Genomic DNA, 26535 nt, shown 5'->3' with positions numbered 1-26535 from the left:
ACAAATTCCACAGAAGTCAGCAAGTCAAATGAAAATTAATGATAAGGATTGCTTTTGAAGTTCTTTAATGACCATATTTAATGGCTGAGCTAATACAAGATAAAAGAAGCCACTTCAGGGAAATCAACAGGCCACTAGGGCCGAAGTACTCATACCCACCATTCTGCCAACCATATTTGCAGCCTGTGACACCTATCTGGTAATGAATGAGGGGGATTAATCGCACAGGCTCAGAGTCAGCAGGAAGCTCAGTTGCAGAGATGCGGCATATTCTGCAAGATCACCAGCAGCGATCCTACATCATTGGGATGGCACTGCTGGTGGCAATTAAGATCAGCACCTTCCTCAAAATTATTCTGCTTCTACCTCTGGTTAGGGGTTATAACCATCAGAAAAGACTGAACATGCTGGGACTCTTCACGAGAAAAGGGAAGGCTGATGGGAACCTAAGAGATCTATAAAATTATGAAAGGATTTGACAGGGTAGATGGAGAGATGTTTCCTCTTAAGGGCGAGTCCAAACTAGGTGCCATAAATATAAGATAGTCACGAATAAATCCAATAAGGAATTTAGGAGAAACTTCTTAACTGAGGTTGGTTAGAATGTGGAACTCACTACCAAGTAGTTGAGGCAAATAGCATAGATGTATTTAAAGGGAAGCTAAATAAATACATGAGAGAAAAGAATAGAAGGATATACTGATAGAGTTAGATGAAGTAGAGCGGGAGGAGGCTTGTGTGATGCACAAACACTGGCTTAGACTAGTTGGGCCAAATGGCCTGTTTCTGAGCTGTAAATTCTGTGTCCCTTCCTCCAGGCTAGCAGACATCAAACTGCAGTATCAGCCAAAATGCCAACTACATATGGACCAAACAGATATATATGATATATTAGACAACATGGCAAGCACTTCCACTTTGGCTGAATAACATGTCATGGCTACCTAATTGGGGCCAGCAGATTCAGCCTTCTCTCTACCACTGTCATGTGTCCACTGCGATTCACTGGGTGTTACCTGCTGCAGCTCAGTAACTGCACCTTTAAAGACATGTACAGCAGTGTTGGTGTTTACAAATATTAGGGAGAAGATTGCATAGTGCTGCGAGTTGCTGTTTGTTCAGGGCCAGTGGGAGTGCTGCTTTTCAGGGCCCACAACAGAAAAGGGGCAAATGTTCAAATGCTGGTCTAAGAGATAACTTAACAACATAAGAAACAGGTGGAGTTGGCCATCTGCCCCCTTGAGCCTGCTCTGCCATTCAATCAGATCATGGCTGATCTGACATGGACTCAGCTCCACTTCCCTGCCCTCTCCCCATTACCCTCGACTTCATTATCATTCAAAAATCTGTCTGTCGCCACCGTAAATATATTCAATGACCCAGCCTCCACAGCCCTCTGGGTAGAGAATTCCAAAGATTCACAACCCTCAGAAGAAATTCTTCCTCATTTCCATTTTAAATGGGAAACCCCTGATTCTGAGACTATGCGTCTCAGTCTTCTAAACTCCAATGAGTATCGGCTCAACCTTTCTTCATATGACAACTGCTTCATCTCAGGAATCAAGCTCGTGAACTTTCTCTGAACTGCCTCCAATACAAGTACATCCCTCCTTAAATAAGGACACCAAAACTGTACCCAGTACTCCAACTGTGGTCTCACCAACGCTCTGTACATTTGTAACAGGACGTCCCTATTTTTATACTCCATCCCCCTTGCAATAAAGGCCAACATTCCATTTGCTCTCTTAATTACCTGTACCTGCACACTAACTTTGTGCGTTTCATGTACAAGGACCCCCAGATCCCTCTGTACTGGAGCATTTTGTAATCTCTCCCCATTTAAATAATAATTAGCTTTTTTATTTTTCCTACCAAAGTGGATAACCTCACATTTTCCCACATTGTACTCCATCTGCCAAATTTTTGCCCACTAATGTAACCTATCAATATCCCTTTGCAGATTCTTTGTGTCCTCCTCACAACTTGCTTTCCCACCTATTTATGTATCATCAGCAAATTTGGCTGCATTACATTTAGTCCCTTCATCCAAGTCATTAATATAGATTGTAAATAGTTGAGGCCCCAGCACTGATCCCTGTGGCACCCCACTAGTTACAGTTTGCCAACCTGAAAATGACCCATTTATCCCGAATCTCTGTTTTCTGTTCGTTAGCCAATCCTCTATCCATGCGAATATTTTACCCCCAACCCCGTGAGCTCTTATCTTATGCAGTAACCTTTTATGTGGCACCTTATCGAATGCCTTCTGGAAATCCAATACACGACATCTACTGGTTCCCCTTTATTCACCCTGCTCGTTACATCTTCAAAGAACTCCAGCAAACTTGTCAAACATGATTTCCCTTTCATAAAACCATGCTGACTCTACTTGACTGCATTATGCTTTTCTAAATGTCCTGCTATTACTTCCTTAATAATGGACTCCAGCATTTTCCCAATTACAGATGTTAGGCTAACTGGTCTATTGTTTCCCTGCTTTCTATCTCCCTCCTTTCTTAAATAGGGGTGTTACATTTGCAGTTTTCCAATCCGCTAGGATCTCTCCAGAATCCAAGAAATTTTGGTAGATTACAACCAATGTATCCACTACCTCGCAGCTACTTCTTTTAAGACCCTAGGATGTCAGCCATCAGGTCCAGGGGACTTGTCCACCTTTAGTCCCATTACTTTATCTAATAATTTTTCTCTCGTGAAAGTGACTGTTTTAAGTCCCACCCACCCCCCCCCCCCCCAAATAGCCTCATGATTATCAATTTTTGGGATGCTTTTAGTGTCTTCTACCATGAAGACTGATACAAAATATTTGTTCAAAGTCTCTGCCATTTCCCTATTTCCCGTTAGTAATTTCTCAGTCAAACAGACCTTGCATTACAAGATACTGTATTTGATCTTTATGTAAGAGTGAGAGAGAAAGGGAATGAGACAAAAGAGCTGAATGGTGTGAGTTTCGGAGGTTGGGGACCTGCAACATTACTCTTCCCTACACCCTCCATATTCTTTTCTGCAAGGATGTCCATGGTGACCTCTTTTTATGGAATATATGGCATGGAACTTGTGAACCTGAGTCGATGTTTGTTCTCTTGAACGATGTGCCATCTTGTTACCCAAGCAATGAAGTAATCTTAAAACAATGAAAGAGCACAGGCACAGCAAAAGGCATTTGCCCAAACCCCAGCCCATCTTGTACATCAATATGTAGCCATGCAGCTAGGCTCGAGTAGTGATGCTACATGAGAAAGCCTTGAAGATGCATGCATGGCAAGGCATTCAAGATGCAACTTAAATATGGCCTGCTGAAATAAGGGTATGCATGAGAACCAATTAAAGAGCCGTAAAGTTGTGAAGCAGTAAATTTGAAATAAGCTGAAAAGCGACACTTTGCGGCATGCATACTTGGGACATCTACCTGATAAATCATACAGTTGGATAGTCGAAACATGGCAGTTTCTTTAAGGTGTACCATATTTTTCAGTTTCTGCTCCCAGGTCGTGTGGGACGTGAATACTGAGCTGAGTCTAGCTGCCACCTCCACCATAAATATGTGCTTCTCCTGTGTGGAATGAATGGGCAGCAGGTCATGAGAGCAACAATTACTCTTTTCCTAAGTTATACACTGGAAAGATGTATGGGATGTAAACCATGTTCTCCTAATCCCTCCAATAGGTAGGGGAAAAAATATATTTCAGGCAAAACCACAAGGGATAGTTGGATGACATGCAAGCCATGATTCTGACCAACGTATCCACCACAGACCCAATCCATGTCCGAACCGGGGTCAAGCAGGGCTGCGTCATCGCACCAACACTTTTCTCGATCTTCCTTGCTGAATGCTCTATTTCACTCTCAACAAGCTCCCCGCTGGAGTGGAACTAAACGAAACCAATGGGAGCCTGTTCAACCTTCGTCGCTTCCAGGCTGGATCCAAGGTCGTCACATCCTCCGTCATCGAACTACAGCACGCGGGCCACACTTGCGTCTGCGCACACTCATAGGCAGAATTCGAAGCCATCGTCAACACCTTCACCAAGGCGCACGAAAGCATGGGCCTTACGCTAAACATCCATAAGACAAAGATCCTCCACCAATCTGACCCCGCCACACAGCACCCCGGTCATCAAAATCCATGGCGGGGCCTTGGACAATGTCCCATACCTCGAGAGCCTACTATTAGCAAGGGCAGACATCGATGACTAGATCGAACACCGCCTCCAGTGTGCCGGCGCAGCCTTTGATCACCTGAGAAAGAGAGTGTTTGAAGACCAGGACCTCAAATCTGGCACCAAGCGTATGGTTTACAGGGCAGTCGTGATACCTGCCCTCTTATATGGCTTAGAGATGTGGACCATATACAGCAGACATTTCAAAGCGCTGGAGAACCACCACCAATGCTGCCTCCGCAAGATCCTGCAAATCCACTGGGAGAATAGACTCACCAATGTCAGTGTACTCGCTCTGGCCAACATCCCCAGCATCGAAGCACTGATCACGTTCGACCAGCTCCATTGGGTGGACCACATCGTCCGCATACCCAACACGAGACTCCCTGAGCAAGCACTCTACTTGGAACTTCTATACTTCAAGCGAGCCCCAGGTGGGCAGAGGAAACGTTTCAAGGACACCCTCAAAGCCTCCTTGATAAAGTGCACCTGGAAATCTCTGGCCCTAGACGGAGGAAGTGCATCCGGAAGGGCGTTGAGCACCTCGAGTCTCGTCGCCGAGAGCATGCCGAAATCAAGCGCAGACAGCAGGAGTGTGGGGCAAACCATCCTTTCCTACAACCACTGACTGCCCCACCTGTGACAGAGACTGTAATTCCCGATTGGACTGCACAGCCACCTGAGAACTCACTTTTCAAGTGGATGCAAATCTTCCTTGATTCCAAGGGACTGTCTGTGATGATGTATGGGATGTAAACCATGTTCTCCTAATCCCTCCAATCGGTAGGGGAAGAAATATATTTCATGCAAAACCATAAATGATAGTTGGAAGATTTATACACATTTAAAAGAAAAATCAGATGTAGAGGAAAAGTGTATTTATCTTTCACCAATATTCAAACAGTTTTCTGGAATCAAAATAACAAACCCTTACAGTTGCTTTCCAGAGATTAGATATATCTTGTGCCAAGGGTATTAAGAGTGTTAATTTGGAACATAACTCATCATTTCGGTGAGCAAAAGCCATAATCATGTTATCTGGGAGATAGACGCATCCAGAGATCAAATAGTTCCAACTGTGTCAATCACATTTTAGCAAACATGAATAATGCTGGTTTATTTTGACAGTCTATCTGCTGCTGTGCTGGCAATCATTGCTAGATTTATACATCTAGGGATTCATCAAACAATTGGAAAATGAAAATTCAATTTGTCCTACAAGTTGAACAAAGTTAAAAAGATATTAGAAATGAATACAAGATCACCGAATCTCAGCACATAAATATTTAGGATGCCGCTCCTGAATTAGTTGCATTCTATACCATTTATTGGATCTGCACCAGATATGCAATATTTGTTCTCTCTATTTGTATAAAGGGGTCAAACTTCCTTGATGTTTGTTCCTTCCAGACTGCTATTTTGAATGGGAAGTCTGCCAATTTGTGAGAAACTGCAAGAGGACTTCTTGAACCCAAAGCCTTCATCTCTCGTGCTCCAGGGGGTAGTTTTTCCAATTTGTCACTGGATATAAAACTTGCATTCTGGGTTGACTGCCCGTGATGGAAAGCTTGCCATTTTAATTTCAATAATGGAAATGAAAATAAGGCTGTTTCTGTAACAGGAGGCTTATCCGCAATGTCACTCTTACACCTGGCCAACAAGTTGAAAATCTTCCCCACATCTCTGGTAAAGGTAAAGTAACCATCAACATTTTTCCCATCTGAATTTGATATTGTTAAGGACCATCTTTTGAGTTATTTAATACTCATTCTGGCCAAGACAGCCCAAATCTCTCCATATCTGAAAAGCAAATGGGTAGCATTCTTGAAAAATGCTCGACAATTTTTTTGTTTGCTTAGAAACATATAACACAAATTTATGTTAATGTGATGAAAAATATGCACTGTGCTTTTCACTGTTCTTGCTTTGCAAACAAATAAAAAATGTGTCAATCATTTTTTTTCCAGGAAGATCATTATTTGAAGTCTGAAGGAAATGTCTCCCTGACAACACTCCAAGTAGCAAAAGGATCCTTCGGCAGTATGCAGTCTGCCCTGAAATCAAGTGGATGATCTGTGAAAGGTCTATTGTGTGAAACAGAAGCCAGCTTTCATTATACACTAACCATAAAAGAATCACAAATCTACACTGCAAAACCTTGTAAATCTGTTAACCCCAAATGTGGTTCCTCGATCTAAAACACCTGTAAAATTATAACCCCTTTCATGCAGGGCTATACAAAATGGTGGACTCGAGTGCAAATCTAGACATCCACCATCCCCCTCCTCGCTATTTTTTATTTAATTAGACATCCCATTTAACTTACAGAGCCACCTAACTTAGGAACCACGATGAGCTGGATTTTGCTGTGAATGAACGAACAGCAGATGTTTTTTAGACTTGCACTTGCCCAGACTTTCGATGCACCAAACAAAGCAACACCCTCCACAGGGAGTCTGGGACTGGTGTGAACTGGGCAAGCAACTGTACATCTCCTAAACCAATCAGAATCGTTAATCAGCAGCCCAGAGTTTGAACAAAGAAGTATCAGTTAAAATAGTAAATTCAATGTCAAATCAGGTACAGAAAGCAAAATACAGGGAGGGCAAGAACAATTCAATTAAGAGAGAGTGAAAGATAAGAGAGAAAGGAATAAAATAATGTTTACATTTAATTTAAAATCTCCAATGATAATTAAAAGCTAAAGGAATAAGACATCAAACTTGCAAATTAATCAGAGGGGTTGTTGTGCAGTAATTAAGACTTACCAAGGATACTTAAGACTATAATGGACAAACCCTCACATTTTGTGGTGAGTTTATAGTCTGCATCTACAACGTTAATACAGGGACTTCAAGCCGTTCAATACAATTCAATAGGAGAGATGCCATTTTTGGGATGCTTCCGGAAGATCGTTGCATCTCAGTCAGCAACATCTCGATTTTCTCATTTATCTGTGCATCTGCCTTCGCCTGATGTTGCTGTCCGATTTGCACAAAAGTAATGGTTATTCTACTACTAGACTGTGTTTAATAAATGTGGAACTGTTGTGGACTTCAGACAAATCTCTTACATTTCCTCTACCTTGGATCCATTATCTATTTATCATACAGCAGACAAATTCTGCGCTTCCAGAAGCAAATCAATGTAACCACAACAAAAAGATGCAATAGTATCAAAATATACATTTTCTCGAAACATTGAAAATAGGTGCAGGAGTAGGCCATTCGGCCCATTCACAGGACATCTTGTGACAGAAAAAGAAATGCCACCCTTATCTCACCAAGATAGGTCAGTATGGATTAAATAAGGCCCATATGACTTGGGAACACAAAACACTATAATCTTTACCCATCCAAACAGACTCAGGAAAGGCTCACTTGAGAAGATTGATCTTGTGTTCCCAAAAGTATTCTGTGCACAACAAATTACTTTATTGTATTATTCAGAACTGTTGAGATATCAAGGTAACAACCAACTCAATGCTCCTCAAAGACAATCCCACTCTGTCCACAACAGTCTGGACTTCTTAATTATCCAGATATTTAAATCAGCAAATGAAAGTCAACACTGCTGAAAGGTCATGGCTTATCAGAAAGAGAGCAGTGTACTATTTCTAGCTCAAGACGTGGGCTATGTCGCTTCGGTCCAACACCTTTGGTAATACATTCCAAAAGAAAAGTGACATGCCAAAATGTTTTAGAATTTACTTTAATCTTTCCATCAGGTTGTCGAGTTCATTTTGCCTTAAGGTTTATGCTCATTCTGATTTCTTCTTTCCTCAAACTTCTCTGTTCGTGTTGCTCCTTTCACCTTTGTTCTAATTGTTCTGCATTTATGTTTCAACTGTTCCTTTCCACATCTTTAAAAAAAAAAACATGGCTTTGTCCCTCTCCTTTGCTGATAATTTCTCTCTCCCATTGCCCCTTCCTTTATTTGATCCCACCTTCTGTCTTAGGTGATTTCAATGCAAAAAAAGGAAAATTGAAAGAAAGAGAAAGATGAAAGCGAAAGAGTGAGAAACTTTTATCAATGGCAGCCTAGGAAATGTCTAAAGGATAAAAAGGTACTGCAATCAGAAAATAAAAGATTTCAAGTACATCTGGAAAATATATAAAAATTGAATAAAGGAAAAATGAATATGCAAGTTGAGAAATAAAGACATACAAGGCAGTACTGTAGCGCAGTACTGCCTTGTATGTATTATTTTACTTTATTTTCCACCCTCCATAAACTTATTATACAAAACTCTGCTGTTTGGATCCTAACTCACACCAAGTCCCGCTCACCCATCACACCGCTGTGCTCGCTGATTTACAATGCCTCAATTTTAAAATTCTGTTTTTTTAAATCCTTCCATGGCCTCGCCCCTCCCTATCTTTCTAATCCCCTCCAGCCCTACAACTCTCGGATATCTGCACTCGTCCAATTTTGACCTCTTGCGCATTCCCCATTTTAATCACTTCACCACTGGCGGCTGAGGCCCCAAGCTCTGGAACTCCCTCCCGAAACTTCTCTGCCTCTCTACCTCTCTTTCCTCCTTTAAGACGCTTCTTAAAACCTACCGCCCCAATATCTCCTTACATGGCTCGGTGTCAAATTTTGTTTAATTACGCTCCTGTCAAGTGCTTTAGGATTTTTTACTGCGTTAAAGATGCTATATAAATGCAAGCTGTTCCCATGAATTAAATTCCTGATCTAAGCCATGCTGCCAGAGAAGGATGGTAACCCAACATGAGGGTCTTCTTCACAAGGATGGTAAAACAATTAAAAAAAATCTAGAAGACAAATTATTCTAGACTATTTCTGTCCACCTCCTATTATTTGACTCCAGAGAGCGATAGTCTGGGAACAGGTTGCTTGTTCACCTTTCTGACGAAGAAAATGGTTGGTGATACAAAGACAAAAAGAAAGCATATTTTAAAAACACGGAAATATTTAAAGCAGAAGTAGTAAAATGCACAAAAAAGGGTAGGATAAGTAGAACAGAAATTCAGAAAAAACACATTCCAATGCATTACTGTAATAATGAAAAAGAAAACTACAATTGTATAGATACTTTTATTGATTTTCATACACAACTTGAAGAACTGAGAGGATAGTTGCAAATCTTTTTAATCTAATAGTGGTCGTACTTATTCAATCTACCCAAAGAATATTGCCACAATAAATTCTGTAGTCTGTTTCTTTAACTCTACTACTATATACTTTAAAAGTAACAGCATGTCACAAATTATATGCCAGTTCACTTTGCTTACTATTTAATTCAGACCTCATCTACCACAAAATAATGGCTTAAAAAGATTGGGTCAAAAGACATTTTAATATCTTCTTACGTCCACTGACTTAAATTGCTAACTTGAGCCTTTGCTCTGACTGTGTTTAAGACAGCTTGTTTTGGAAATTAGGGTAACAGTAAAGGATATACCTAAAGATACATTCCCAAAGTGAGAAGAGGAGAATATGGAACTGCATCTGATTTATATAGAAAAGAATCAGAAAAGATAAAGTGCTAAGACAAGCCTTATGATAGTCAAACATTGGTTAAGCTTGCAGGGCTAAACCATAACCCGACAAAGGCCCCACATGGGCAGGGTAAAGTTATAAAACATATCGGTGCTCCACTCTTCCAGTTATCATCATAGGCAATCCCTCGAAATCGAGGAAGACTTGCTTCCACTCTAAAAGTGAGTTCTTAGGTGACTGAACAGTCCAATACGGGAATTACAGTCTGTGTCACAGGTGGGACAGACCATATCTAGTAGACACCTCAAATTGCTGGAGAAATGCCACTAACGATGTCTCCACAAGATTCTGCAAATCCCCTGGTAGGACAGACGCACCAATGTTTGCGTCCTCAATTCAGCCAACATCCCCAGCATTGAAGCACTGACCACACTCGACCAGCTCTGTTGGGCGGGCCACATTGTTCGCATGCCTGACACAAGACTCCCAAAGCAAGCGCTCTACTCGGAACTCCTACACGGCAAGTGAGCCCCAGGTGGGCAGAGGAAACGTTTCAAGGACACCCTCAAAGCCTCCTTGATAAAATGCAACATCTTCACCGACACCTGGGAGTCCCTGGCCAAAGACGGCCCTAAGTGGAGGAAATGCATCCAGGAGGGTGCTGAGCACTTCGAGTCACATCGCCGAGAGCATGCAGAAATCAAGTGCAGGCAGTGGATGGAGCATGCGGCAAACCAGTCTTCCCACTCACCCTTTCCTTCAACGACTGTCTGTCCCACTCTTCCAGTACTGTGGCGGTCAAATTACAACTTTTCCTCCTGACAAAAAGAGCTCATAGACTTCTTTGTCTCAAAGATTGAGACTATCCGATCAGTTGCCTCTGCCAGTTTCCTTCTTTCCCCTAGCTCACTGGGTCAAACTGCCTCCGAGGTTCCCCCCTACTCTAGCCCTAAACTTGCAATATTCTCCAGTTTCTCTCTGATCTCCCCTCTTTGCCTCTCCACGCTCATCTTGTCCATGAGACCCACATCCTGCTCCCTTGACCCTATTCCCACTAAACTGCTGACCTGCCAACTTCCTTTTCTGGCTCCCATGTTAGCTGACATTGTTAACGGTTCTCTCTCCTCAGGTACTGTCCCCTGTCCTTCAAATCTGTCATCATCACCCCTCTCCTCAAAAAACCAACCCTTGACCCCGCTGTGCTTGCAAGCTACCGTCCCATCTCCAACCTCCCTTTCCTCTCAAGTCCTTGAACGTGTTATTGCCTCCCAAATCCGTACACATCCTTCTCGGAACTTCACGTTTGAATCCCTTTAATCTGGTTTCCGCCCCTGCCCAGTACCAAAATGGCTCTCATCAAAGTCACAAATGACATCCTTCGTAACTGTAACAAAGGTAAACTATCCCTCCTCGACCTATCGGCAGCCTTTGATATGGTCCATCCTCCTCCAACGCCTCTCCACCATCGTCCAGCTGGATGGGACTGCATTTGCCTGGTTCCATTCTTACTTAATTATAGCCAGAAAATCACGGCTTCTCTTCCCACTCCCGAATCGTTACCTCTGGTGTTCCCCAAGATTCATCCTTGGCCCCCTCCTATTTCTCATCTATATGCTGCCCCTTGACGATATAATCCGAAAACATGGCGTCAGTTTCCACATGTACGCTGCAACACCTAACTCTACCTCTCCACCACTTATCGCGACCCCTCTATGGTCTCTAAATTGCCATCTGCTTGTTCGACATCCAGTACTGGATGAGCAGAAATTTTCTCCAATTAAATATTGGGAAGACCGAAGCCGTTGTTTTTGGTCCCTGCCACAAAATGCGTTCCCGAGCCATCCCTCTCCCTAGCATCTATCTGAGGCTGAACCCGACTGTTCGCAATCTAGGTGTCATTTTTGACCCTGAAATGAGCTTCCGGCCACATATCCGCGCTATAACTAAAACCGCCTATTTCCACCTCCATAACATCACCCGTCTCCACCAGTGCCTCAGCTCATCTGCTGCTGAAATCCTCATCCCTGCCTTTGTTACCTCTGGACTTGACTACTCCAATGCACTCCTGGCTAGCCTCCCACATTCTACCCTACGTAAACTGGAGGTCATCCAAAACTCGGCAGCCCGTGTCCTAACTCGCACCAAGTCCCGCTCACCCATCACCCCTGTGCTCGCTGACCTACATTGGCTCCCGGTTAAGCAACGCCTCATTTCAAAATTCTCATCCCGTTTACAAATCCCACCAGGGTCTCAGCCCTCCCTACCTCTGTAATCTCGTTCAGCCTCACAATCCTCCCCCACCCACCCCCCAGCCCCGCAACCCTGATTATAACTACTCAACCATTGGTGGCCGTGCCTTCAGGCTGCCTGGGCCCTCAGCTCCGGAACTCCCTCTCTTAATCCCTAAACCTCTCCACCTCTCTTTCCTTCTTTAAGACGCTCCTTAAAACCTACCTCTGTTGCCCTAATTTCTTGTGGCTCGGTATCAAATTTATTTGTTTTGTCTTTTAACACTCCTGTGAAGCACCTTGGGACGTTTTACTACGTTAAAGACGCTATATAAATAAAAGATGTTGTTGACTACAGTCCTAAGCTCCCAAGATCAAGTTTAATCTCCAACAGCCAAGCCCAGTCACATAAGGATACAAGTGCTGCTTTGCAGATGGCGACGAGTGCCGGAGACTTAAAGGCCACCAGTGACCATCTTGGACCGAGTCTATCCTCTTATATTCACAGCCTGCCGAAGTCCAGGGTGTCTGTCTGTCTGTCGAGACCTGAATCTCAAGTCTTTGCCTGATCTTCCTCTCAACTCTGCCTTTGTGTGGAGTCACAAGACTCCATCTATTCATCCCACTTACCCATCAATAGCAGAAGTTGTCAATGTGTACAGTAACAGGCTGGCGTTACATTCAACACACCCTCACTCACTGGCACATTTTGAGCTCATATATGCAAGGATCTTTCAATAATACTGGGTTGACATTGCATGGGTAAACCCTGCCAGCATGTTCAGTTATATACACAATACTACAAAAGAAGAACTGTTCTGTGGTTTCAGACTTGAATTCTAGATAGTGTTTCAATGGATGTCGGCTTTCAGTAACAAACCAGAATGGAACCTGTGGAAGGAGTTTTCATTTACAATTTTGGGTGAATTCTGTGCTCAAGGTAAAAGACGGCAGGGATCAGGAATGCACTTCACTCAAACAGTGGTTAGAATTTGGAACTTGCTACCATATGGGGTAGTTGGGGCATATAGCAGATGCATTTAAGGGGAAGCTAGATAAGTACATAAGGGAGAAAAGAATAGAAAGATATGTTGATAGTGAGATGAAGTATGGTGGGAGAAGGCTTGTGTGGAGCATAAACATGGGCAAAGACTGTTGGGCCGAATGGCCTGTTTCTGTGCTGCAAATCCTATGTAATTCTATGAATACTTTCCACTTTTAGTACCAAATGTCAAAGTCTATAATTTCCAGATCTAATATAGCACATGATAAATTAAGTTCCCTAATTTTATCCCAAAGCGCCTAACCCCCAACCGCAGTAAAGCATTTCCTGCAGCAGCCATTCCTGTGGTTTCTGAGTGAAACTGTCAATTTAGTGGCAGTTTTTGTGCTGTGGTTTCATACCGACAAGGAATTGGGTTGAGAATTACCAATATGTTTCATGTAATATCTTTGAGGCTGGGAGAAATACTTTTCTCTCTTCTGTCAGTGCTATGCCCCAGAGGTCAAATTAGCGTTTTACCCCATTTCTCATGCTCATGCAAAGAATTTTTCAAATAATCCTAGTTATGAATAGCCTCAATGAGTACCAATTCTGCAGATTTCATATACTTGAGCAAATGTACAATTTTTAAGTCAATATAACCAAAATATAAAAATGAACAAGGTTGCTAAGTTAAAGTTCTGAATTACCTGTACAGAGAAAATTCTATTATAGCAAATAGTAGCTATGCGTCTACAGCATCACCACCACCCTTTGCCTGACTGAACTTGTGCTTACATGGAACAACATGGAGTTTTGCCTGCCTTTTTGTGGGACATGTAGATCATTTTGTTTCAGTACTACTCAGGTCCCCTCCCTCACCTATTTTTCCAGTACATTGATGACTATCGGTGCCGCTTCCTGCTCTTGCCCCAAACTGGAAAATGTAATCAACTTTGCTTCCAATTTCCACCCCCGTATTCACATGGTCCATCTCAGACTCTTCCCTCTCCTTTTTAGACTTCTTGATCTCCATTTTTGGGGATAGGGTATCAACCAATATCACTAAAAGCCCACAGCTACCTTGATTACACTGCCTCCCATCCCACTTCCTGTCAGGATTCTACTGTATTCTTCCAGTTTCTCTCTCATGTTAAAATATTTTATTAATTCATGGGATCGTGATCATGGGATTAATGTGGGCATCGTTGACAAGGCCAGACTTTATTGCCCGTCCCCAACTGCCCTTGGGAAGGTGGTGAGCTGCCTCCCTGAATCGCTGCAGTCAATATAGTGAAGGTACTCCCACAGTGCTGTTGGGTAGGGCGTTCCAGGATTTTGATCCAGCAACGATGAAGGCATGGCGATATATTTCCAAGTCAGACTGCTAATGTTGTACCGTTGTTTGAAAAGGGAGCAAGGGGTAGGCCAGTCAGTCGAACCTCGGTGATAGGAAAATTATTAGAAAAAATTCAGAAGGACAGTATTAATCATCATTTCGAAAGGCATGGATTCATCAAGGACATTCAGCATCTATTTGTTAAGGGAAGGTCATGTCTCACTAACTTGACTGAATTTTTCAAGGAGAGTCGATGAGAGTCTTCTTCTCTTCTTAGGCAGTCCTTTGGAGTAGAGGATGACTTGCTTCCACACTAAAAATGAGTTCTCGGGTGACTGGTGAGTCTGATGCGGAACCTACAGTTTCTGTCACAGGTGGGGCAGACCGTGGTTGAAGGGTAGCACATTTGATGTAGTCTACATGGATTTTAGCAAGGCTTTTGACAAGGTGCAACATGGCAGACTGGTCAGAAAAGTAAAAGCCCATGGGATCCAAGGGAAAGTGGCAAGTTGGATCCAAAATTGGCTCAATGGCAAGAAGCAAAGGGTAATGGTCAATGGGTGTTTTTCTGACTGGTAGGCTGTTTCCATTGAGGTTCCGCAGGGCTGAGTACTAGGTCTCCTGCTTTTCGTAATATATATCAACGATTTAGACTTAAATGTAGGGAGCATGTTTAAGAAGTTTGCAGAAGATCCAAAAAATAGCTGTGTGGTTGATAGTGAGGAAGAAAGCTGTAGATTTGAGTAAGATATCAATGGACTGGTCATGTGGGCAGAAAAGTAGCAAATGGAATTCAATCCGGAGAAGTGTGAGGTAATATATTGGGAGAGGGCTAACAGACAAGCAATACACAATAAATGATAGGATACTGAGAAGTGTTGAGGGACAGGGAGACCTTAGAGTGTATGTCATAAGAACATAAGAACATGTCCACAGATCCTTGAAGATAGCAGGACAAGTATATAAAGGTTGTTAAGTAGGCATATGGAATACTTTCCTTTGTTAGCCAAGGCATAGAATTTAAGAACAGGGAAGTTATGCTAGAACTGTATAAATGACTAGCTAGGTGTTAGGTCACACAGCTAGAGTACTGCGTACAGTTCTGGTCACCACATTGCAGGAAGGATGTGACTGCACTAGAGGGTACAGAGGAGATTTACGAGGATGTTGCTCAGACTGGAGAATTTTAGCTGTGAAGAATAATTGGATAGGCTGGGGTTGTTTTCTTTGGAACAGAGGCAACTGATGGGAGATTTAATTGATGTGCATAAAATTATAAGGGGCCAAGATAGAGTGGATAGGAAGGACCTATTTCCCTTAGCAGAGTGGTCAATTACCAGGGGGCATAGATTTAAAATAATTGGTAGAAGGATTAGAGGGGTGTTGAGGAGAAATCTTCTCACCCAGATGGTGGTGGGGGTCTGGAACTCACTGCCTGAAAGGCTGGTAGAGGCAGAAACCCTCACTGCATTTAACCTGGATATGCACTTGAAGTGTTGTAACCTACAAGGCTATGGACCAAGAGCTCGAAAGTATGATTAAGCTGGATAACTCTTTTTTGGCCGGCATAAACACAATGGGCCGAATAACCTCCTTCTGTGCCATAAACTTCAAGGATTCTAACTAGGTCTGGAATTGAAATCAAGCAGCTGCGGATTGCAATGACTGCTCTCATTGTTCCAGTACCCAAATAAAAAAAGGCATGCCAGTATACAACATAGTCTTGAATTATTAAAGCATTCTGGATATAAACAATTCAGTGAGTATATGGCAAAATTTACATTTTTGAGCAATTCCTCCAAACTCACTCACTTTCAAATGTAAACTTTATACAGGTCATTATTTTAAACTAACTGATTTGTGCATTTTAAAATATTAACAGATATTTCAATTCAGAAATGTTTCCTGAAATAGGAACACAAAATCTGAGGAAGGACGTTCTTGCTATTGAGGGAGTGCAACGAAGGTTCACCAGACTGATTCCCGGGATGGCAGGACTGACATATGAGGAGAGACTGGATCGACTGGGCCTGTATTCACTGGAGTTTAGAAGGATGAGAGGGGATCTCATAGAAACATATAAAATTCTGACGGGACTGGATAGGTTAGATGCAGGAAGAATGTTGCCAATGTTGGGGAAGTCCAGAACCAGGGGACACAGTCGAACGATAAGGGGTAAGCCATTTAGGACTGAGATGAGGAGGAACTTCTTCACTCAGAGTTGTTAACCTGTGGAATTCCCTACCGCAGAGAGTTGTTGATGCCAGTTCATTGGATATATTCAAGAGGGAGTTAGATATGGCCTGTGCGGCTAAAGGGATCAAGGGGTATGGAGAGAAAGCAGGAATGGGGTACTGAAGGAGTGATCAGCCATGATCTTATTGAATGGTGGTGCAGGCTCGAAGTGCCGGATGGCCTACTCCTGCACCTAGTTTCTATGTTTCTAAAATCAAGGTTTGAAAACAATGCAAAAAGGAGTTTAAAAAAAACATCCACAAAGATGACCATCAGAAGAGGAAATGAGTAGAGATGAGAATATTGAAGGATGCATCAGCTCTTGCACTCCTCCTCAGTGGCCAGTTACAAGAGTGGTTAAGCACAAAGCCGTGAGCACATCTTTGGGGCACACTGGATGGGTAGAGATAAAGATGTAACATTTGTATATTTCAATTCTAAGAAGAACATTTTCAAGTAGAAACTGCAGACCTATTCTTGTGACACAAACAATACATAGGCATGCTTGGAAGATTAAATTGCATGGTGCCTTTTTACAAATACCATAAGCCCCTGTATGAAAAATCTTCATTGAAAATTGAATTTTCAAACAGGTAAGTTTAGCAGAATAGTTTCAAACTATTAAGCATCCGCAGTTCCATTTTATTGAGCTGTTTAAGGTGAAATACCAAATGACTTCCGATCTTTTTAAAGCCAAAGAAATTTGGTACGTACCCATGCTACGGTTGCTTAGGTACTGCCGAACACTGACATTTCCAAGCTGGTTTGGTATCACTTGGTTTACTTGGAGACACACTGCTGTATCCTCACCCTTCACATCAATCGCACAGTTAATACCGAAGACATTGAAAACCATCACTGACACCTGTCAAAAGAAAATTGGTTTGTTATAAAGTTTACAGTAGTAATGCATAGAGCTCCTCTCACTGGCACATCCAAACACTAGTTAATTTTTTGACAAAGAGCACATAAAGCTCTTGCAGTGAGTGCATGTGTCTCTGACTGGGTATTATAAGAGCTATTTCAGTTTAGGGAGTCTTACAGAAAAATAAATGTACACACTCAAATGTATGGCGGGGGGGGGGGGCTCCTTCTGTTTACCGATGAACTGTTTCCGGTTTTAAAAGTGCATTACCCAATTGGTTAAAATGCTTGGATTTTCTTTTATCGCCTGTCACTAATTGTATGTGATAGTAACGGGATTTGCTTTATTGCAAAATATAATAAAAACATTGAGTCAGAAGTAGCCAGTTGAAGTTAATCATAGAAAAGATCAGCTAAAATCACCAAATTAGAATAAGGAATAGTTGAAAACTTTTAATTGGGTATTTGGAACTTGCTAATGTTATTCTGGCAGAAACCATGTTTGGTGCCTTCAGTATGTTTTAATTATTCTAAATGGCTTGAACTACAGATCTTTAGAATTGAAAACAGCATCAAAAAATTAAAAAAGCCGAGTTATCCATATTCTTATAAATACACTAGTGGTCAGTTGACATACTGCATAGGTGGATAACCAGAAATAGGTTGCCTGCTTGCTTTCTTGGCTGGGGAATGTGTGTAGCGAGAAATATTGGACAAACTTGTTCGAGCACAGCTAGACATGACGAACAAAGGAGTACATGGACAGAGGTTTTATGAAGAGGATATTCCAAGGTTGTACTCAATTTATTCGGCATGTATTTGGGAACAGATGGATTCTGAGGCAAACAGAAAAAGGAAAACAAAGGAAAGGGAGGGGAGAGATGAGTTACAAAATAGAAAGTCAAGAGTAAAAATGAGGCCAGGTGTCAAAAAGAATTGCAAGAGGACATGACAGACCAGAAATATTTCCAGCTGTATTTTGTGCCAGAAAAAAAAACCTCGACTTGAATGTCACATGAGTGATAGAACTTGGTTTTCCTTCATTTTACTGAAAACTTATTTTGGCTCGCTTTTATTCGTACCTGACATCCTAATAACATTTAACTGCAATCAGAATTCTCTACATAAAAATGCAGCAAGATCAGAAGGTTACTCATGTTTACCAAATCTCCAGGGGACTCTTCCACACTTTGAGATGCAGCGCTGTAGACATCTGGTGACACTCTCCCACAATCCTCAGTCCCAAATGCCCCATTAGCACTTTCTGCTGGACTCTGATCAATAGAAGCTTCTTTAAGACTAATGATTGAGGCATCATCAATACAAGCATCTGAGAAGATGAACATAGTCTTTGTTTCAATGAAGCTGAATAACTATCACTAAACAAGCAGACACAGGCTGGCTAAAAATTTTGATATGTAAAAAGAAAATTTTAACCTGGGAAGATTTATGGCAATTCTAAATGTATGTAAACATACATTGACCATCACGTTCCAATGTGAAGACGACAGGGCTATGGTCCACATACAAAATTACACTGTACTCATTTTATTTTTTAAAACTAATCCCGTTGCTGTGTTTTATTGTACGAATAAGCAAATTGCGCAAGTTAATTTACCTGTTTAACCTCAAAATTATTCTGTTAATTAATGCAGCTAATTGAAGAATGCCACGATACTTGGGAGTGAGCAGTAAAATCAAGCAACTTTGAGGAATGTGAGAATGAAGCTCCAGAAAGTTACAATAGTTTATTTGAGCATCAAAATCAGGTTGACTTTTCTCATTGGCACAGATATATATTTGCAGATCTCTTATAGCGTTGCTCAGTGAATCGGAGGTTTTATACCACAGGGTGTTATGCCAAGTATTCCCAGGGATATGGACTAATTAGCATCATGATGGCCCAGGGATCTGGGAAGAGGGCCTGTAATCTGACAGTAGTGGGATAGGGTCTCAGGCTCAAGCAGGTCTGAGAGAAATGGTTGAAGGAGTTCAAGCAACAATGAAGTAGAGCAGGTCCTGGGATCCATTGTCAATGGGAGAGATATTCTGCAATCAGAGGAACGGAGGTCTCAGGGTATGGGTATATTAAGGACTTTTCTGGAAGAGGGAGCACTGGGAGTGCAGCCGAGGAGTTTGTTGCATAAAGCACAGGAGGTCCTTGGATTCAGCGTGACTTGGGAATTGGTTTTAAAGTATATAATGGGAGCGCTGTGGGAGTAGGGGGATTCTGGAGCCTTGCAGTATGAGGAGTTGCTGGGATGCCCAAGAGAATGGGATCCAAACTATCCTTCCCCTACCATCACGCCCCTCCCCCAACCACCCCCCAAACCATGTTCCTCATTACCAAACCCGTCTGCAGTCCTTTTGCACCTTCAGTTACCACCAGCCCCCCATCCAACCAATGCCTACCTTGTCAGCTGTTCCTGTCTTTAAATTTCTATTTTAAACATTTGAGCAAAAGCTTAAGATTCTTAAAATCAATGGATGGAAAATCATATGTTGCGAGTGTGCAATTTCCTGATATTCTCTCCGGCATGGGCCAGGAATGCAGAAGCAGGAAATTTACCTTTTAGCAACTATTCATGTGTTTGTTGACTGAGACAGTCTTCAATAAACGTAGATTTCCATAAATAAACAAAAATGACCACATAAAATAAGTGGTGGGTTTTAAGGAGGATCTTAAAGGAGGAAAGGGAGGCAGTGGTGGAGTGGTTTAGAGAGGGAATTCCAGAGTGTAGGAACCAAGTGGCATAATACACATTTGCCAATGATAGGCCAAAAGACGGGAGGATGCACTTTAGGCCAAAGTCAGAGGAACAGGTGGAGAGGAGGTTACATAGATAGGTTGCGGGAGGCGGGCGGGGAGAAGACAATGCCATGAAGGGATCTAAACACAAGGATAAGAATTTTAAATTTTAAGTAGTGCGGACTGGAAGCCAATAGAAGTCTGTGAGCACAGGGTGAAGAGCAAATTTTGAGAGATAGGATATTGGCAGCAGAGTTTTGGTTGAATTTAAATTTAAGGATACGAGAGGCTGTCCAGGAGTTTCGAAGTGACAAAAGTAAGGATGGGGGTTTCAGCAGCAGATGAGCTGAGACAGAGGTGGAGGCGGAGGCGGAGGCGGGTGATGTTAGAGCTGGTAGTAGGCAGTCCCTGTGATGGAGAGGATATGGAGTTGGTGGTTCACCTCAAGGTTGAATAGGATGGGGAGGTTGCAAACAATCTAGTTCAGTCTCAGACAGTGGCCGGGGATGCCATTGATGACAAGGGTACGGAAGACGATGGCTGTGGTGTTACCAATGTTTAACATGTGGATACTGAAGCTCATCCAAGCCTGGATGCAGTCTGACAACAGAGAGGCAGTGGAGGGTTTGAAAGTGGTGGGAGAGAATTCCCAACTTTTACTATTCTTTGAGTAAAATGTGCTTCCCGAGTTCCCTCCTGAATTGCTGAGTTCTAATTTTAAGATTATGTTCCCTTGATTTCCCCACCAGAGCAAATAGTTTCTCCGTATCTATCCCATCGAATCCTTTTATCATTTTAAAGCCCTTGATTCATACCATTCATCAATCTGCTTTACAAGAAAATAAAAGTAAAGTTTATGAAACCTGCCCTCATAATTTAACCCTCTAAGCCCCATTATCATTTTGACAAATCTGCACTGCACGCCCTCCAAGGCTAATATATCTTTCCTGAGGTGTGGTGCCAAAAACTGAAGACAGTATTCCAGATGAGATCTGACCAAGTTCGAAACAACCGAAGCATAATTCCTCCCTTCCATTAAATAAAGGCCAAAATTCCTTTAGCCTTTTTGATTTTTTTTTGTACCTGTCTACTGGTTTTTAATGATTTGTGCACTTGGACTATCAAATCTCTTTGCTGCTCTGCAGTCCCTTGTTTGTCACCATTTCTTGGATACAAAGGTGATGACCTCACACTTGCCCACACTGAACTCAATTTGCCATCGTTTATCCCACTCGCTTCATCTGGCTATGTCCCTTTGCAACTTCCTGCTCCCATCTGCACTACTTACTGTCCCTCTTAACTTAGCATCATGTAGAGCTCTCTCTATTCCTTTATCCAAGTCATTAATATGTTTGGTGAAAAGCTGAGGCCCCAGTACAGATCCTTGAGGAACACCACTTGTTATATTCCACCATTCAGAGTATCTACCCTATATCCCCACTCTGTCTCCTACTTCCCAAACAATTTGCAACCAAGCCAAAAGCCTACCTCCAATTCAATGCGCAAGTGTATTATAATCAAGGCTTGCAGTTCACTAAATCTGTGAACAATCTAACAATTACGGTGCAGTTTTCCAACTGAGAAATTAACTTACGAAGAACTATATTAATGTCCCAATTGGGAACTAGTGACGGCCTAATTAGGCATAATTTCCAAAGAGCTTACATAAAACAGGTCACCAAGAGAATTCTCCGACAAGCCAAATGCAAATGGGTCATCAAAACCCTAATTAGCAATATGACCTCAAATAGAATAAGGCTTTAAAACAATGTCTAACAGTTGCTGGAAAGACTTCTGAATATGCAGATCACCACATAAGCCACTTAGTAGAACACCACTGCATAAATCTTTCCCTTTTTGTGTTACAAGCACTATTAATGGATACCATGTGGGAACTAATCAATGCTTCAACCACCTGGGAGATACTGATCTAACAGACTTTGTCTTTGAATAAGCAGGTCATCAACGAGGACATTGAGGTTCGGATACCACATGTGTCGTCCGCCCCCCTTCTGTGAGAGGAGATCCCTCTGGCAATGCAATGGATCCTGCCACTGCTCCTTACCAAAATATCAGAGAATCATGGTGTGGGGCCAGTAAGGGCAGTAAAGCATTTGCTCTATAAACTCATTATCTTGTCAGCTCCCCATGGGATAAAGTGAAGTAGAGGAACCACATGCAGGAAAAGGAGAGATGACTGCCTCTGTCATCAAGCACATGGAAGCTGATGGCTGTCCAGTTAAGACAAATAGGTCGATCTGCAGAGGCTTTCAAGTCCATAAAGTTTCCTAATCTTCCACTTGAACTGTGAAATAATCTGCCCTTTGGCTGCATGCTGAGTTAAAAGAGTAATTTCCTGACCCATACACCAGTGCACAAGAAGGGCTGCCTCCTGAAAAAGGGAGTGGGAACAAGTTACTTATCCATACTTGATGTTCCAGACCATTGTAGTGTTGTTAAACATACCGCTTGGTATGTACTAAGATCTGGCAATGTACCAAAGTTAACTTCACTACTCTTCATAACAAGTGATCTATGTACCAGTGCAACAGCTCTATTGTTCACTTGTCCAGACCTCAGTTTCCTTGCGATGCTGGCAGACAACAGGCATATGGCTCTAACAAATGAATAATCCATATGGGTGGCAATGTGCATCCTGAAATACCCTATAACCACAGACAGGCACTTTATGCAAACTCTGGGATCGGAGTACTGACTGAAACTTTGCCCCTTAAACCCAAGAAACATCAATACTGCAATATGGAGGTATGCATTCCCTGAAAACACTACTTGGATTACCTGTAATAATGTGATCATCTTGAATATTCCCTAATTTAGCTATCAGTTTATAACGAGGGCCAGTATAGGATGAAGTCCCCTTATCTTTTCAGGACTGGAAATGCCTTGAAAAGAAACGGATCGTGTCCTCCTCAGGATGAAATCTTTCTATCGCTCCGATACTATTTTCTATTTTAGCTGAAAATATTGTTCATGATATGAAGATCAGATCATGGGACTCTAGGTACCAGTCATGTTTCAGGATTTTTGATAATTTCTTCTTCACTGAAAGGGTTTGAGAATGAATTACGCTCATAAAACAGAGTGATTTTGCACAGGCTTTAAGTTGCAGACAACAGGCACTGAAAATATTTATTAAAACTAGACAAGCCAATTTGCGGAATACTACAGTTCGGGGTCTACTGCAAATGGAGTCAATGAGCGATTCATCCCAGGGTCATAAAAAATAAATAGGGCCATTTTGTTTTCAACAGCAGGAGATGGTTTCTTGAGACCCACAACCCAAGGGGTAAAACATTAAAATGCTTAGGATTAGAATTTGCTTTAATCTCATATGATTCAAGTTTTTGTTTTATTTTTACTTATAGCTTGTAGATTTATACTGTAGCTAAAAATAATGAAAAGGTTAGAGTTGTTCTTTCCCAGGATGCTTTAGGAACATTGGAATAGGAGTAGGCCATTAAGCCCCACGAGCCTGCTCTGCCATTCAATGCGGTCATGGTTGATCTGCGACCAAACCCCATATACTCGCCTTTGGCCCATTTCCCTTTATACCTTTGGTTAACAGCAAGCTATAAATTTCCGATTAAAAATTAACAATTGATCTAGAATCAATTGCTGTTTGCAGAAGAAAGTTTCAAACTTTTACCACCCTGTGTGTGTAAAAGTGTTTCCTGATTTCACTCCTGAAAGGTCTGGCTCTAATATTTAGACTATGCCCCGTAGTCCTAGAATCCCCAATCAGCGGAAATAGTATCTCTCTGTCTACCCTATCAACTTCCCTAAATATCTTGATCACCTCATAACCTTCTGAGTTTTAAACAAGGGAATACTTTGTGTAATCTCTCCTCGTAACTTAACCACTGAAGTTCAGGGTATCATTCTGGCAAACCGACAATGCACTCCCTCCAAGGTCAATATCTCCTTCTGAAGGTGTGGTGCCAGAACTGTTCACAGGACTCCAGGTGTGATCTAACCACGGTTTTGTATAGCTGCAGCATAACTTCTACCCCCTTGTATTCTAGTCCTCTAGATATAAAGGTCAGCATCCCATTAGCCTTTTTGATTATTTTCTCGACCTGTTCACCCAGATCCCCCCCCGCCCACCCAAGTCTCTTTGGACCGACACTGTTCTTCGCCTTTTCAGGTCCAAAGTGGATGACCTCACATTTGCCTACATTAAAATCTGTTTGCAACAGTTTTTCCCATTCACTTAATATGTCAATATCCCTTTGTAATTTTATGCTGCCATGGACAACGCCTACAATTCCACCTATCTTTGTGTCATCGCACATTTGGATATATGACCTTCTGTGCCATCATCTAAGTCGTTAATAGTTGAGGCCCCAACACATATCCTTGCAGGACATCACTAGTCACCTCCTTCCAATTAGAGTACACAAGAAATAGGAGCAGTAAGCAGGCCATTTGGCCCCTCGAGCCTGTTCTGCCATTTAATATCATGGCTGATCTGACCATCGTCTCAGTTCCACTTTCCTGCCCGCTCCCCAAAACCCTTGATTCCCTTATCGCTCAAAACGCCTTAAATATATTCAACGACCCAGCCTCCACAGCTCTCTTGGTCAGAGAATTCCACAGATTTACAACCCTCAGAAGAAATTCCTCCTCATCTTGGTTTTAAATGGGCAGCCCTTTATTCTGAGACGATGCCCCCTAGTTTTAGTTTCCCCCATGAGTGGAAAAATCTTCTCTGCATCCACCTTGTCAAGCCCTCATTAGCTTTTATGTTTCGATAAGATCACCTCTCATTCTTCTCAACTCCAACGACTATAGTCCCAACCTATCTTCAAAAGTCAATCCCCTCATCTCCAGAATCAACCTAGTGAACCTTTTAAGAACAGTCTCCAATGCAAGTATATCTTTCCTTAAATACGGAGACAAAAACTGCACGCAGTACTCCAGGTGTGGCCTCACCAATACCCTATACAGTTGTAGCAGCACTTCTCTGTTTTTATACTCTATCCCCCCCCTTGCCAAAATTTGCCTTCCCGATTACTTGCTGTACCTACATACTAACTTGTGTTTCATGCACAAGGACCCCCAGGTCCCTCTGTACTGAAGCACTTTGCAATTTTTCTCCAGTTAAATTATAATTTGCTTTTCTATTTTTTCTGCCAAAGTGGATAACTTCACAATACCTACCCATTACCCCGACTGCCCATCTCCGGTCACTCATCCAATTTCCTAACCAGGTCAATAATTTGCCCTCAATTCTGTGGGCTTCTATCTTAGTTAACAGTCTCTTATGTGGGGCTTTATCAAATGCCTTCTGGAAGTCCATATAAATAACATCCATAGATAATCCCCTGTCCACTACTTTAGTCACCTCTTCAAAAAATTCAATCAGGTTCATCAGGCATGACCTACCTTTCACAAATCCATGCTGGCTCTCTGATCAACTGAAAATTTGCGAGTATTGTTCAGTCACCCATTCATTATTAGAGACTCGAGCAATTTCCCGACAACAGATGTGAGGCTAACTGGTCTATAATTTCCTGATTTCCCCCTCTCACCATTTTTAAATAGCGGAGTGACATGTGCAATTTTCCAATCTAAAGGAACGGTTTAGGGTTAAATGTGTCAGGGTACAATTTAGCTGGCTGTGCGGTTTAACTTCTGCTGAAGTGCAGGATGTGGGTTGCAGGATGCATGAATCGTGCCTGTGGACTTCTTTTTGTTGCCATATTCTGAAATGAGTTAACCAAGGCAATCTTGAGATAAGGTATTACCCTGTAGTTACATCCTAGATGATAAACAGATGGATGTTTATAGGAACTCTCATTTCTGGAGTTCTTGTCTACAATAACATTTGCCATACCATAATGAGTCAGCAAGGACAGTGTGCATGTCTAGAGGCATATAAAGATCTTGAGTTATGTGTAACAATTTGTAGAAACAGGATTGAAAGGATCGACGAAGGTTACGTCTCGACCCAGGGAAAAACAGGGTAACACTCTTTATTTCTCTGTACATTTACTACTTAGAGAGTCATTGCATGTGTCAAAGACTTGGTCAAACACAATAAAGGGATTAAGTTGCAAACCATATTTGGTTGTCAGATTAGAATTGTCTTAGAACGCGTGGCTGGTTTTATTGACAGGCCCACTAGCAAATCACTGAATAGGAAGGAATTCAGAGCGACATACCTTCCATATCCTGTGACTACACGGAAAAGAACAGACACATGGGCAGTTGGTCTGCCACTTAGGTCTGGGGACAAAGCCTGGCCTAGCAAGAGGAAACTCACAACGCAGGCTCAGAGCCAATCAGAATACCACACTATCCCTATTACCGAGCTCACACAGCTTATCCTGGATAAGCTATGTGAGCTCGGTAATAGGGATAGTGTGGTATTGTTTTATGACTTATCTTGTTCTTGAGGATTCTGTAATTTATTGAATTAAGGTGGAATTTGATTATATCTGATACTCAGTACATTCATTTCTGTTTGTAAA

The 26535-nt window shown here is 42.1% G+C and overlaps 1 protein-coding gene across 2 annotated transcripts in view; it reads right to left on the bottom strand.

Annotated features, from left to right (window-relative positions):
• Positions 1-26535, bottom strand: part of bltp3b (bridge-like lipid transfer protein family member 3B) — a 182501-nt gene that overhangs the window by 30111 nt on the left and 125855 nt on the right. For both annotated transcript variants that reach the window (XM_070897438.1, XM_070897436.1), the window contains 2 exons: positions 18456-18622; positions 17143-17293 (listed from right to left, as the gene is read on the bottom strand). In XM_070897438.1, coding sequence (XP_070753539.1) covers positions 17143-17293; positions 18456-18622 — 318 coding nt within the window. The remainder of the gene's footprint in view (positions 1-17142; positions 17294-18455; positions 18623-26535) is intronic.

Source organism: Pristiophorus japonicus, chromosome 13, assembly GCF_044704955.1.
Source record: "Pristiophorus japonicus isolate sPriJap1 chromosome 13, sPriJap1.hap1, whole genome shotgun sequence".
NCBI lineage: Eukaryota > Metazoa > Chordata > Chondrichthyes > Pristiophoridae > Pristiophorus > Pristiophorus japonicus.
The sequence above is the reverse complement of the archived record's forward strand: the minus strand, read 5'-3'. Positions and strand labels throughout refer to the sequence as shown.